At 41.7% G+C, this 15482-nt stretch overlaps 1 protein-coding gene and 1 long non-coding RNA gene across 2 annotated transcripts in view; both read right to left on the bottom strand.

The window, feature by feature from the left end:
* Window positions 1–1431: 1431 nt before the first annotated feature.
* On the bottom strand, window positions 1432–3715 carry LOC114547073 (uncharacterized). The gene is made up of 4 exons (XR_003691109.1): window positions 3587–3715; window positions 2739–2801; window positions 1688–1787; window positions 1432–1535 (listed from the first exon to the last, which is right to left on the bottom strand). It is a non-coding gene; the product is annotated as an uncharacterized LOC114547073 (long non-coding RNA).
* A 10451-nt stretch (window positions 3716–14166) lies between these two features.
* Window positions 14167–15482, bottom strand: part of akap6 (A kinase (PRKA) anchor protein 6) — a 283712-nt gene continuing 282396 nt past the window's right edge. The window contains exon 25 of the mRNA XM_028566296.1: window positions 14167–15416. Coding sequence (XP_028422097.1) covers window positions 15372–15416 — 45 coding nt within the window. The 3' untranslated portion in view covers window positions 14167–15371. The remainder of the gene's footprint in view (window positions 15417–15482) is intronic.

Below are 15482 nucleotides of genomic sequence, written 5' to 3' on the forward strand. Positions count from 1 at the left end.
CCTGCATTGTATCGAATTGAATTACTGTATCCGTTGACACCGACATATTCCAGATCAGATGTACACGATTCAGTCATGCTTGTAGGAAAGATCTCAGAGCGGAATCGCTTCTTTCTGGGAGCCTGACTCAAACTGCCTGTTGTTCCAGTATTAGTCTCTTCACATCCCCATAACTCTTTTCGTGGGGCAAGGCTCAAACCAAATGTAGTGGGTCCTATTCTAGATGTCTCACCTTCTTCAACAACAGATGATCCAGATTGTTGTCCAAATGTGTGGAAAGCCATGGCTGAAAAACGATTCCTGTTTGCTTTTGCCGAAAAAGAATTAAAAAGTGAAAACTCCAGAGTGCTTTTTGTTGAGGAAGTCTGAGAAAACGAGGCAGCAAGCTAGCTAGCAGAACAACTAAAAATGGTGGATAAAAAAAGAGAGCAGTCAGCCTTGAAAACAAGGGTTTTTAAACACCACAAACCACACCCTGTAGGGCGTTTTTTACAATCCACCAATAGCAAACCCCTTCTTAACAGCTAACCATTGGTCTATCAGACGTTTTAACACCTTTTTACAAAATGTAAATGATGCCTCACCCCCACGTAAACCATGACGACAGCGATACCTACGTCATCACATCCGCTAGATGCGTGCGCAGTTTTGACAACAAGATGCGCTCCCAGATTCGGCCGCTAGATGGCGATCGCGAGTACCGACGTTCGACCGCTACGTCATTACGCTCGCGGTATGCGCGCGCAGCTTCGACGATTAGATGCACTACCATATTCGGCCACTAGATGGCGATCGCGCGTACCGACGTTCGGCCACAGCGTCATCACGCACGCTCATATCATCAGATTACATGGCAAGAATGCTCGTGCGTGTGATGTCACACATGCACGCGCGATCTCGCCATTCTGTCCTGTGTGTTGATAGTCGGTGTTTCAAGCAGCCTACTGTGGGGAGTATCAACATGCTAGTTCGGTGACATCAGCTTTGCTAATAAACTCAGATATATTTTGGTTACAATAACGGGTTTATCCGTTTGTAAAGTGTCTATATGTCAGTAACGTATTGAAATTAGCACTTCGCCAGCAGGCAGTACTTTGTGGGTAGTTGTGCTAAAGTTTGTTTGCTAACATAACACAAACTGGCTGGCAGACACCTCGCAAATAACCTCAGACTTATCCCCCCCCTAGCATTATGGCGGTGAAATGCACCGCGATGCAAAGCAACGCTGACGCAGAACTCCGAAAGGGTCACGACGCTGTAGGAGTGATGGCGCAGCTACTGTGTGGAGTTGACGCAGAAGCATAAACCGGCCTTTACAGTGTTAAGCTAAAATGGATCAATAGCTTAATGTGTTCAAAATGCAGCCAGGAAAAATAAATTTGCAAACTATTAGTTGAAAAAATGTCAGATAATGTACTTCACAACCACAGATTGCCTTTCATCTTTGTTTTAATTTTTTATTGAGTCATTATTCCATTGAGTTTTCATTGTAGGGGAATGGACTCTTCACTCAGCCTTTATTTGGTTTGGTTTTTCTACAAAACAAAAAAAGGATTATTGACATTTGAAACATATTGTGGAAGTGTAATGCGCTTTAACATTTAAATGCAATGATTACATATAGTGCCATCTTTTCATTTCTTAGACAAAACAATCTTCCTTTGGAGAGATTGTTGAACATACTTACTTGGCGGCCCCTCCAATTCTTTGCCACCAGGACTGCCACCACTGCAACCACAATCAATCCCAAAACCGCTACCAACAGAACCACTTCCAAAGACACCATGCTAAAAATGAAAATGAGAACTAGTCAGCATCTGTACTCACACAGTGCAGCATTACAATATTTACAATGTTTTGATCATGCAATGACATTTCATTCAGGATGAATTGAAAGTGGCTGTAGACCCAAACTTTGCTTATTCAGTTGAGATGAGACCATAACATAACATGAAACTACAACACTAAAACTGTGTAACAATTAATGAGAATATTTCTTAGTAGGGCTGGATGATATGGACCAAAAATCCTATCTCTGTATTTTTCAGCTTACTGGCAATACACAATATATATCAAGGTATTTTTTATTAAGTGGGCTAAATGTTCAGTTGTAAGTCAAAGCCACACGTGATATGTCACACGTTTATTAAAACAGACTCCAAATAAAATGCAACGACATGGTTTCATTTCCTGTTTGAAAATCTCTAAGAAAGCTCTTTCAGTTGTTTTCAACAACAGTAAAAGACTGATTAAAAGAGGGAGAGAGAGAGGGGGAGAGAGAGAAAGAGAGAGAGAAAGGGGGAGAGAGAGAGACAGAGGGAGAGAGAGAGAGAGAGAGACAGGGGGGGGGAGAGAGAGGGGGGGGAGAGAGAGAGAGAGGGGGAGAGAGAGAGAGAGAGACAGAGGGGGGGAGAGAGAGAGACAGGGGGGAGAGAGAGAGAGGGGGGGGGGGAGAGGGAGAGAAAGAGAGAGAGAGACAGAGAGAGAGAGAGCGATAAAGGGAGAGAGACAGACAGGGAAATGGCAAAATCAGTAAAACACAACCGTGGGAATCATGAATTTAGTTTGTATATTTAAAATGATGTTTGATATTTGTATAGGGAGGCCAGGCTTCCTTTGGCCTCCCAGAGAAGGTTTATTGCGTAGTTTGTTCAAAAAGTGTTATTGTAAAGCTCACCCATTAATAATGCCACACAAACAGTAACTCATCAACTATAGCTGAAGGTAAAATTACTTACATGGCTGTTTTCTCATTCAGGATGAATTGAAAGTGGCTGTAGACTCAAACACTGCTTATTCAGCTGAGATGAGACCATAACATAACATGAAACTACAACACTAAAACTGTGTAACAATTAATGAGAATATTTCTTAGTAGGGCTGGATGATATGGACCAAAAATTAGAGGGGGAGAGAGAGAGAGAAACAGAGAGAGAGAAAGAGAGAGAGAGAGGGGGGGAGAGAGAGAGAGAGAGAGAGAGAGAGAGAGAGAGAGAGAGAGAGAGAGAGAGAGACAGAGGGGGGGAGAGAGACAGACAGGGAAATGGCAAAATCAGTAAAACACAACCGTGGGAATCATGAATTTAGTTTATATATTTAAAATTATGTTTGATATTTGTATGGGGAGGACATGCTTCCTTTGGCCTCCCAGAGAAGGAGGGCCTGTTGAAACACTAATGAAACACAGCTACACAACTGAAGTTAGTTGCATCCATTAGCCTACAGCTCTTCCGTGTTTTTCACCGTGGCGTTACCAGTGGAAACACTGGTAGGCCTACTGGTACAGGTTTTCCTCCCAGGCCTAACAACATATACAGCTGTGTTAAAAACAATTAAAAAATAACAATTAAAACATTGTAGGCAAATGTCAGCAGTGTGGAGCGGGCGCTGTAGCAGTAGGAGAGCCTTTCTTTGTGTGTGTGTGTGTGTGTGTGTGTGTGTGTGTGTGAGGCCAGGGATGTGTGGAGAGTGATATCACCCAGGCCTATTGCGTAGTTTGTTAAAAAGCGTTATTGTAAAAGTCACCCAATAATAATGCCACACAAACAGTAACTCATCAACTATAGCTGAAGGTAAAATTACTTACATGGCTGTTTTCTCAGAAGTATTGGCTAGCAGCTGTCTGAACAGTCTGTTCAAAAGTCAGGTTTTGGGGTTTCCCTTCAGCTTTATGTTTGACTGGCCTTCCTGTACGGGTGCTAGAGGGAGGTGGGTTTTTCTGCAATCAAAAAAAAAGTGTTACTTAACAAGGGTTAAGTAACAGTTGCAATGTTTTGTTTTTCTGGGTCAAAATTAGTTTTTTTCCCACATTTTTGAAGCTTTTCCCGACATTCTTTTATGAATTTATTTTCAAATGGTATAAAATTGAATAAAACAACCAAATTAAATTTTTTGACAATTTGGTTGAAAGAAACCCCAAATTTCTGATATAGAAACTTTTTGAAAATGGGTCAAAGGAGGGTTAAAGTAAAAGTAGCAAATTCCACAGTGTAGAAACGTGTAATTAAAGTAAAAGTCTGAAAAAAGAACTCCCCTGTTGTTATCATCATATCTGAAAGTTTACAGGTTTTTATCACACAAAACGTATACATTTGTTCTGGACAATCTACATATTTATTTGGACATATATCTGAAGTATTACTGCTTACACAATGCTGTCAGCTTACAGTATATCATTACTGTGATATGGGAAATATCTAATATGCAGTGACACTGTCAGTCTCACTCATTGACCGTGAGAATCTCACACCACACCTCCACTGTCTCACACAGAGAATCTTTTTCTAACTGGGTTAACCTTTTGAGGACCAAACAACAGACACATCATCACGCAGTAAAATGCATCCTGTGTGACTTACTACTGTAATGGAACATTTTTAATCAGTTATACTGGTGCTTAGTCTTTCTTCTGAATCTGGAGTTTCTTCTTTTATACAAATGTATCAGACAGAATGTCTAAACAGTCGGTCTGGATGTAGGTACGCATTTTTGACCCTGCTTACACAGCGAGTTGTTTGTTCCTCTCTGATAACCACAGAGACACTTCAAACTTCCTCTAACCTTTCTTTGGCCTTTCAGTTTTGTCACAACCAGGCTTTTTCTGCCTGGCAACAGAAGTAAAGTTCCTGTGTTCTTTCTCTCAGACTCTTCTGTGATGTACTGAACATTTTTTGCGCAAAGAATAAAGACTTAAAATACTTGTTGACTGAAGCCTTATTTCACCAATGTGTTAGAATTTCTATCACAGTACTACATTTCATATGTGTTAAATCATTTTCTCCACTCGGCATCTACTAGCCTGACGTGGTCAGTATGAGGACCCGTTTACACGAACGGAAGACGCAGATATTTTCCTGCGGTTTGGCCTCTCATTTACACGAAAACCCTGTTTTTATCACAGAAAACGATTATTTCTAAAAACTCCGGCCAAAGTGGAGATTTTGGAAATCTTTGTTTGCACGTTTGCACGTAAACTGAGACAAACGGAAGTTTAGGCAGCCGAGAGAGAGAAAGAGGACGTGATTGGTTGCTGTTGTTGCTTTGTCGGGATTCTGATTGGCTAACGTGGGCTTGAGCTTCTCGTTACACTGCCACCTACAGGTCTGGCATGCTCTTGGCTGCATTGACGGCATATATACACGGGTACATACAGTACAGGCCTAAAGTTTGGACACACCTTATCATTCAATGCGTTTCCTTTTTATTTTCATGACTATTTACATTGTAGATTCTCACTGAAGGCATCAAAACTATGATGCCCGATCTGTTTCACGCTAGCCTCCCTAGCCTCCATGCTAGCCTCCCTAGCCTCCACCGGGATAGCTAACAGCTAATTTGGCTAAACGCTAGCCGACAGCTTAAAATAACGCATGCGCAGAACGGATCGTGCAGGCAGAACGGACAGCTAGATTCAGTCTAAAATAACGTTAAGTCAAACATAATGGGAAAAGCAGGCTACAGCAAAATTAAGACTTTACAGTAATAACAATAAAGACAAGTGTTGAGTGATTGTATTTTAAATGAGCACAAGAAGTAAATAGAACTGACGTAACAGCTGTTCTATATGTTTATTTTCAAGTTTTATTTTGAGGGTCTTTTAACGTTTACATGCTCTCTCAGCTAGCGGTTAGCCGAATTAGCTGTTAGCTAAACTAACGTTAGCTTAACTGTGGAGGCTAACGGCAGACCGCTACAATCAGCTAGCGGTTAGCCAAATTAACCGTTAGCTAAACTAACGTTAACTTCCCGGTGGAGGCTAACCGCAGACCACTATAATCACCTAGTGGTCCGCCGAATTAGCTATTAGCTAAACTAACGTTAGCTGGAGGCTAGCGTGGGAACAGATTGGGTAGTGTCGTAAATCCTCGTACCACAGCGCATGCGTGAACATCTTGCGCATGCGCAGAACGGATCGTGCAGGTGGAACGGATCGGGTACTGACAGGCGTGTTTCACGTGAACCAGGAAAAAAAAATGCCTCTGCACTCAATTGGATAGACCTACAATCAATCAGAGCAGCGGTTAGACCTACAACCAATCAGAGCAATGGAGTTATAAACAAATTCAACCCAAGCGCTCTTTGGTGACGTGGTTGATTACGTTACTGCTGATCATCTGTCCATCATCGTATAAAGCCTGCCCTGACAGTTTAATTGGTCCAAACAGCTCTGGTTGGAGCATAGTTGCTCCACAACGGATCAAGTTCAGACCGAACTATGTTTACGGCCGGTGTATAAAAGCGTAGACATACACGCGGATAGCTCAAAATGCGTACAGATAACACACCACTTGGCTTAAGAAAGTCGGCGTGTATGTTTAAGCGAAGTCATGTCGTCATGTTGGAAAATTTGGCGCCCCTATACTTTGTCACCTTACTTCCTGCTTTGCTCCCATCAGCACTACTACGGCCACTAGAGGGCGCCGCCACTAGAAACCTAAATATAGGTCGTAATCGCTGCTTGAACAAATGACGCCTGGCTGGGAGCGTTTCTCAAGGAAGGACGGCCTCTAAAAACAACACACACAGTGAAGAAAATACAGCACACAAAAAAAGTTTGATTTTTCCCAATAAATTAAGTTTATTTGTCAACAGTTGGTTTTACATTGTAGTTAGCAGGAACCATGCAGTCAAGCTCTTTATGGCCAGTACTAATAATAGAGATATTCCACATCACAGGTCACATACAGAGTTAAATAAAGACAAACACCAAGCATTCCTCCCTCTGCATGGTACACCGAGGTCTCACACCTTTACATATATACACACGCTCAACTCAAACCTTGCTTCGAAACTCATTTTGTTTCTCGTTTTATTTTTTCTTGCATGTTTTCTTCACCTAACTGGGAAAGCGGTGGTTTTAATAATAATAAAAAAAAGTAGAAGTAATAACAGTAGAGCAAGGCACACAATTATATTTGAAAGATTTCCAACCCTATTTTCTCTCCCACACACACACACACACACCGATCCCCAAACCCCAGCGCCAGTGCTGTGCTAATCATCGTTTCAGGAAGTTGTCTAGAAAAGAAAAAGAAATAAAAGAATACATGATACAGTCGTGTACGTACATACAGCAGTATTAATAACATCACACGTCCCCACCGACATTCATCAACATCTACACAACAACACCGCTTCAGCTTTCGCCAAACTTTGGTCGTGTTGCATAGATAAATATGCTGTCTCGTTTTTGGACTCATGGTTCAACCCTCGGTTTTGCAGACGCTGCTGCCAGCAGAGAGGGGAAAGGTGGAGTTCAGAATGTACTCAGGTAGAGATACATTTGATTGGATGGGTGTGAACATTATATTCAATCGATTGAGACATTCTCACTCCCATCGTGTCTAAAAGCGACTCTTGGTCCGGTGCCTTTGGTGTTTGTTACGGACGCAAAAAAGCTCCTTTAGTGACATATTCCGATACGCTTGATTGGGACTCTTGGCGTCACTTTTTGACGCTCTCGGGACTCGCGCCCAGGCCTTTGGCTTCACTTTTGGACGCGCTTGGTCGGGACTCTTGGTGTCACAGTCTGACGCGCATTTAACTGACATGTGGCACAAGAACGTGACGATTAGAGATCGAGGGTGGGATTACAAAATGTACGTTTCAGTGACAAGCGGGACAAGAACGGGACATGAACCTGGGTCTCCTGGGTGAAAGTCCCGTGTTGTTTGACCCATCCTCCATCCAAACCGACCTTCTTTACACAGATTTTCGTTCTTTCCTACTACTCCCTCTGTTGTCGCTCTTAATACTATCCGACGCTGAGAGCCACTGACCAAGCGTCGGTATTTTACGAGTTGGGAGTGAGAGCGGCATGATTCAGACCACAGCGACTTCATCCACTGCTATGGCAGCAGTCAGAGTTGTAGTACTCTTGGTCTCGAGACCGGGTCCCAGACCAGTTTTTGAAAGTCTCAGTCTCAGAACCGACTGCATTGTTACTCGCTCTTGTCTCGGTCTCAGATAAAGAGGATTTTAAAGGATTTTATTTCAAGACCGGTCGAAACCACAACTGCAGGGCTATCACTAAACTGACTCTGATTTATGTGTTAACGTCAGATCTGCGATTGGATGTAGGCCTTCTGTGAGGTTTGTTGAAAGTTAACTGTAGTTGATTGCATTTTTATTGCAACATGAACACACTCCCAACAAAGTGAATGCGGACGACAGGAATAGAAGCTCTGGCTGTCTGGGAGATGCCAACCAAATTGTCGGTATTCAAATTTGGCCACCTGAACCAAAAGAAGTATATCCGTTTTCATTTTTTTATGGGGATGTGGATCCTTCTGATCAAGATTGACTATGGTTAGCATTTTCCACATTTTATCGTGTCATGCAGTGTGGGACTTGCACTGCTCAGGTTTTGGTCTTGACTCGGACTCAACCCCTCAAAGTCTCGGTCTCGATACACTCTGGTCTCGGTGATGACTTGGTCTCGGTTTTAGGGGGTCTTGACTACAACACTAGCAGCAGGTACATCCTATAATTCTTGACTAATTCTCCGAGCATATCAGTTTAGCCTCTAGAGAAAACTAATGGTAAATTCAGGTCCTTTCTCATGAACAAGGAAGTTGGCACATTTAGAATTTACCACCACCAAGTTGCACTTAACGGTTCATGAGGTGGTATATATAAACTGTGCTGACCCTGCCCTTCCCAAATGAGATCTACAGAGAATTCACCAAGCATTATCAATACGTTCTCCCTCTAACATGAAACTACCTTTGAGCAATCACTGTTAGCCAATACGTTGGACAAGTTGAGAGTTTACCTCCAAATTTTTTAATACAAACTGACTGGACTGACTACGAGTCTTTTCTTGTTCGGGAACTGAAAGCAAACAATACTAATGTGTTTAATACCACAATGGCATTTTTGAGTTTTGACTCAAAATCAACTCTAGAAATGAATCAGATGGGCAAATCAAAGTCTACCAGTTTGTACGATGGCTGGTAATAATTCCATTTCCTCACTACTGCTTGAGATAATAGTTTGCTTTATTTTTAAGTTTTAGCTTCTACAAATACAGTGGAATACAGTTTATATGCCTCTTTGTATCCTGTAAAGTTCAACAAAAGTGGATCTTTTAACAAATCTTAATATTTGTAGCTTTTATTAACACTAACGCAATCTTTTCAATCTCTCAACAAAGCATCTGTAAATCATGACAAGAGGTCTCCTTATCCGTTAAAAGCAAGTTATTCCCACCATTTAAATATTTCTCTATGATAGCTTAAACATTTTTGTCCACTTTTCCAGATTACAGAGGCTGTGTGGCTGTGTACAGTTTATATAACTCACAGGCTGCAGCGCGGTGCCGATACTACAGGAGGACGAGCTTCTAGCACAGCTACAACTGCAAATAGATCTACGGAGTTTGTCACAGTGACGGATTATGAATACTGACATCATCTATAGATACAGACCAGGTGCTATTTGTTAGCAAGTCACATGCTACTTGTGCTGCAACACCGCAGCATACAGTTTTAACAATGTGTTTATAAGATAACAGGGTGTACACAACTGCAGCGTTACAGACTGAGATACAGTAAGGAGTCATGCACAACTGTCTGAAGATGTGTTTGTGTCCAAGTGGTGGCAGAACAATACTGAGAAGACTGGAAGAAGTTTGTGAGGCATGATGTGAAGAAAAAAGAACAAAAACACTTAGCTGGTTTGCTTAAATGACAGACTCTGATCTACATCTAGCAGAAAAAACACTGAAAAATGATGGAACTGCGTAACGTTAAAGTGACTATATGTAACTTTTTAATGTTTCTGAAACTGAGTAATGTTCCATCTGATGATCACAGATGACCTGTAACAGTAAACTAGAGACTAACAGTGAAAAAAACGCTATTTTTATAAAGTTTTTATTCATGTTTGTCCGATTTTTCCCGTGAAGTTACAAAATGATTTACGGCAGGTAGACGGCACTACAGAGCACACATTCTGATGGGTCACAGATTTCCGTGTTTCGGTAACACCGGAAAAGCCTGTGTTAGTGAATATCCAGCCAGGTAAAGGGTAGCAGGAGATTTATTTATACAGGCCTGATCATAGGCGGACTGGAAATCTGGAAAGGGCCGATGAACTCTTGGGCCGATTTGTGCCACTGGGAAAAATAAAAAAATGCGCCAACACTGGTGTATCACATTAGTTTGATAAAAAATATGCAAGACTGTACGGCTGCAGCCTGGAGCCTCCAGTCTGGTGCCGTTGGGCTTCTACTTTTCAAAATAAAAGCTTGCGTCTGGTCCGCTATGTCTTCGTACTTTTGTTTTTTGGGTGTTTAAGTATGTTATAATAATTTATAACAACAATTAAATATGGAAGCATCTCAAATCTATTCTAATATGGTGCCATGGTAGTTTATTTGAAGGTGTTAAGAATTGCTTCAGTGTGTGCATTATGTAATTATGAAAGCCTGTAAGTGCACCTCATGCTGCTGCTGCCATAATCTCACATGAGCCTGGTTTATGCAATTATAAAGCAAATAATGTCCACTGTCTGAAATTGGGCCGGTAAGGGACGGAATTTTTCAGGGGTGAATTTTGGTCCCAGTCCGCCACTGAGCCTGATTGTATTTTTATTTTATTTTAGAAGTTATCTGTTGTAGTTATGGCTGATACTGGGGCAGATTACGTTGGCTGCTACAACAATCTCTTAATGCTCCGGCCGGTGACACAGGGACCCAGAAGTACCAAAAGTAGGCTGAGTTACCGTATGAAACACTTGAAATGCAACGATGCATCTGTAACTTATTCTCTTATCGTAAATGAATGATTTTCTGTCCGAGCAAAACATTCTTTGCAACCATATGACCTTTAAGATCTTTACGACAGCAGGTGTGGTGAAAAGACTACCGCTTCTGTCCAAAGCGAATCAACACAAACTGAAAGTTTCAAATAGCCACTTTAAGTGAAACAGAAAAGTATCAGCAACTCTGGGTATCTATACATTTTAGCCAGAACAACTTGATTAGCCCATGGTATACGAGTCCCGCTGCCCCCTAGTGGTCAACAATTCCTTAAAGCAGCTTTAATTGCTAATATAGACAGTGACTACATTCACATGCACATAATATTCCAGTTTTTGCTCTTATTCCGAAAAAAGACGTTATTCCAACTAAGCTGTGTACATGGCTACTAAAAGTGAATATTCCACTAATATTCCCGTTTACAAGTAGCTGTGCAAAATCGGATTTTTTTTCTCCAGTATTTCAGCGGGGGGGGACTTGTTGGACCGTGCGACCACGCTGTTTGGTTTGTGTACAACAACCATAGCAACGCAGAGCTGACCGGAAACTGCGGTAAAAACCCAGATTGAGACGGATATTTTCCGAATGCGCTGTATACATGTCCAAAGAAGGCCTCTAAAACCTGAATAATACTGGAATATCCCACATCTTAATTGGAAAATGCTAAATTCGGAAAAAGGCCTTATTCTGAATATCCAAACGAAATATGCTGTTTAAATGACCTGTATAAAATTTGGAATATTGTCATATTCGGAATATTAGTGAAATATTAGTGACCTTTTAAACATATTCACTGTTATCCGACAAACATGTTCAGAAGTGGTATTAAAAGTTGGGTTAAACTGAGGTGCCATTTTGTTTCACTCGCTTCCAACTCGCCACATACTGATGCTCGCTCAGGCACCCTTTAGCGTCTGTATGGGACGCACTGGGTAGAGTAACATCTCCAACACGGCGCGGTAAGATGGCGTACGGTGAGCAGAGATAATGGTAGGGAGTAGTAATAAAGACCAAAACTCCTAGCTTGGAGGCAGTTGGGTCAAAGAACACACAAAACCTTTACCAGGACATCCATCGTGTCCCGCTTGTTTCCGTGTGCCGATCCAACATACATCTTTTAACCCAAACCACAATCTTTTCCTAACCCTAACTAAGTGGTTTAACACAGAGCTTTAAAAGGTGAAGCTAAGGGGTCCTGAACTATACGAAATATAGCAAAATGTTGTGGTTTTTAGGTATTTTTGTAGTCCATGACTTACACACACACAAACTGTCTTTATCCTGGTTGCCTTTTGTCTTTTCTCTGTCTCTATTTCCTTCACATTTTCCCTCTCTCTCTCTCTCTCTCTCCTTCTCTCTCTCCCTCTCAATCTCTCTCTCTTTCACAGACACATCTCACATCTTTTAACCCGACCCACAATCTCTTCCTAACCCTAGCTAAGTGGTTTTACCCTACACGTTGAAAAATGACACCAGGGAGATACACAGGACATAAAAAAAAGAAAAATCCCAATGGAGTCCTAAAACAAAGCATTAAAAAGGGGTCCTAGTCAGGGCTTTAAATTGACACCCGCCAAGCCTCCAAATGCAGGTACAAATTAATTTTGGCAGGTAACATTGTAAAGTTATTAGCCAATTTGGCCGGTGATGAATGAAGCAGATAACACTGCGTCTCTTTGAACACTAGGTTATGACGTGTCATACAACCATTGGCTACGTGCCTAGCGTGATTACGAGCTATGCCGAGACGGAAAAGACAAACAGCGCGAAACTAGACAGAGGCTGAAATTAAGTAGCAAAGTTAGTTAGTGAAAAAAACAAACAAACGTGGCTATCGGAAAATGTGATTGGCCGGTAACTTTAAAAATCCACTAGCTATATCGGCTGGTGATCCAATAAGTTCATTTAAAGACCTGGTCCTGACCAAGCGTCAGTATGTGACTAGTTGGGAGTGAGAATGTGTTTGTCGGTCAGTGTGATATTGTGTTCGTGTCGGCCCATTTCTGAATGGGAGTGGCGATCACTTTGTCTCGTTTTGTCTCAACCAATTAGTCTCGTCAACCGACGTCATTTCCAGTGGACACGTAACCTGAGGTAGCAGTCGATAGGATCGCAATCAAAGGAAATATAAGAGTCTTAACTGGTGTTAGTCGACTTACAACAACCTTTACAGCTGTGTCGATCTCACCTGCACTCAGGGATGTACATAGCTCTGTAGCTAGCTAGCTACGTAGGAAGATAAAAGTCCCCATTCTTAATCGGCGTCTCATAACTCAGTAGACACGTTTCATAGTGTTTCACTGGGGGATGAGGGAAATATGTGTTACGTGCAATATCAGTCCTTCCAGAAAAATGCAGAGTTTTGTTATGATTGTTGCGGGCAAAAATCCTTGATTATGCGGCACGTTTTCTTAAAAAATGCGATGGAATATGTGAGATATTTATGCAATTTTATGCGATGAAATTGTGGAAAACCTCAGTTTGATGAAAAAGAGAAAATGTGATTCCCCAACACCCTGCTTTTAGATGAAGTACACGTCGCATAATTACGTCACTTCATAACGTTCCCATGGCAACATGGGAAAATGGCTGCTCTTGTGTGAAGTAAAGGCAACATTTTTCAACTTTTGTTAAGATATATTATGTGACTTTTTTGTAATGAAAATACGGGGATTATGAAATCATGCAAGCCCTGCATATTTTGCACGGAAATCGGCAATTTATGCAGCAATTTATGCAGCAATTTATGCAGCAATTTATGCGGCAATTTATGCGGCAAAAGTGCGGCGTATTTGAAAAAATGCGGCCCCCGCATAAATATGCGGACTCTGGCTGATTATACATTGAATTATGCAATCGCGTCATCTCGTTTTTCTGGAGGGACTGCAGTATGTTTTTATTACAGTATGTGTGTGTAATACTTTAACTGTCAAGGAATTATTTATGTCTGCAGCTTGGAGTCCAAATACACATTTCCCTAAAGGGACAGTAAAGTATTTCGTATACCGTATCGTCCAACACATTCATACTCCCATCGTGTCAAAAAGCGACGCTTGGTCAGGTGTCTTTGGCGTTTGTTATTGACGCAAAAAGTCTCCTTTAGCGTCAGATTTAGACGCGTTGGGTCGGGACTAATGGCTTCACTTTTTGATGCTCTCGGGACTCCCGTCCAGCCCTTTAGCGTCATATCTAAACGTGCTTGGTTAGGACTCTTGACGTCACTTTTTGACGCTCTGGGTCGGGACGTATGTTTAACTGACAGGTGTGCTATTTTAAAGTTGGCACGCAAACGGGACGGTTAGGTTTAAGAAAAGATGGGTGGTGGGGTTACGAAATGTATGTTTCAGTGACACGCGGGACAAGAACAGGACACAAACCTCAGTCTCCTGGGTAAAAGTCCCCCACAGTCTTTCATACTACTCTCTACCCTTGTTGCTCTTAATGCTACGTCATCTTACAGCGCCGAGGTCGAGCTGGTGCTCTGGCCGGTGCGTTTCGTACAGAAGGGGGATTTTTGCGTCTTTTTGGTATCTGATGCTGAGAGACACTGATCAAGCGTCAGTATTTTACGAGTTGGGAGAGAGAACGGGTTGTATCGTCTAACATTTCTTTGGGCAACCAGCCTCCAGCAAAACAACAGTAAGTAGCATCAACATGGGAATATATAAGGAAGCTCAAGGGTCCATCTTTGTGTTAATCTGTGAATTCCATCTGATTTCAGCTCAGTCCAACACCATTTCTCCACATCACTTACATCCAAAGCTTTGTCAGACTCAAAATTCTGGTTTTATCAAGTGGCATTGTCTATCTTCTGTGCCTTAGAACCAAACCATGACACACCAAAATATATATTAGAACATTATAAAATAATATATATAAAAAAAGCACACGTAAAAAATAAATCAAGGTGATTCTGGGTTGCCTGCACTTAGATGTAAAAAGTTTTACATTAAATTTTGTTGGGAGAGTTTTTTCCTGTTTAGCCCAATTTGATGTAACCTTCTGACTCATTTGTGAAATATCTCTCTACAGCTGCTGAAAACTAATCCATTCTTCTTCGTCATCTTCCTTTCAGAAATATGGGATTTCACTGTGACAAAGTTTTTCGCCTGGAGACTTCTTATCTGCTCCTTATCCGTTGTGAAACGGTTGGCTCTCGCACATGCAATATACTGCATTGTCTCATTTTTTATTCTAAAAAAACAATTTCTTAATCACATTTAAATGGTTGTTGGATTGTTACTACAACGTTTTCTCTTTCTGAAATCTTCTTCTTCATCCCGTTAAAACTGTAGTTTGATGTAAAGTGTATGTGTTGTTTACAGTCTAACTCAGAAATATGCTCAGGCCAACCCTAAAAGCTGCTTCCTTATCACTCAGAAGCGTACAAGTTCAACCCTGAAATCAGGCCCAGTGTTACTGTGAAAAAGTTGAAATCAGCTGTTAGGTATAACCCTGAAACTGCTGGATGAGTTTTCAGTCCAGCTCCTTAACGATCCGTTGGGTTCCAGCAGTGAGATTTGGGAGATCAGAGGGGGGCCTCCAGGAGAGACCAAGCCAAGGAGGGAGATCAGCTCAGCAGGGGTGGGGGGAGATGGAGATAGCTCCCTTAAAGCTGGATCCTAGAGGTTCCTGCTCCCAACACAGGTAGTCTCTGGATGGATGGAAAGAAAGAGAGAGAGAAAGAGAGATTTTTTTAAATGTTGTTCACTCCTCAACT

Source organism: Perca flavescens, chromosome 20, assembly GCF_004354835.1.
Source record: "Perca flavescens isolate YP-PL-M2 chromosome 20, PFLA_1.0, whole genome shotgun sequence".
Taxonomy (NCBI): Eukaryota; Metazoa; Chordata; class Actinopteri; order Perciformes; family Percidae; genus Perca; species Perca flavescens.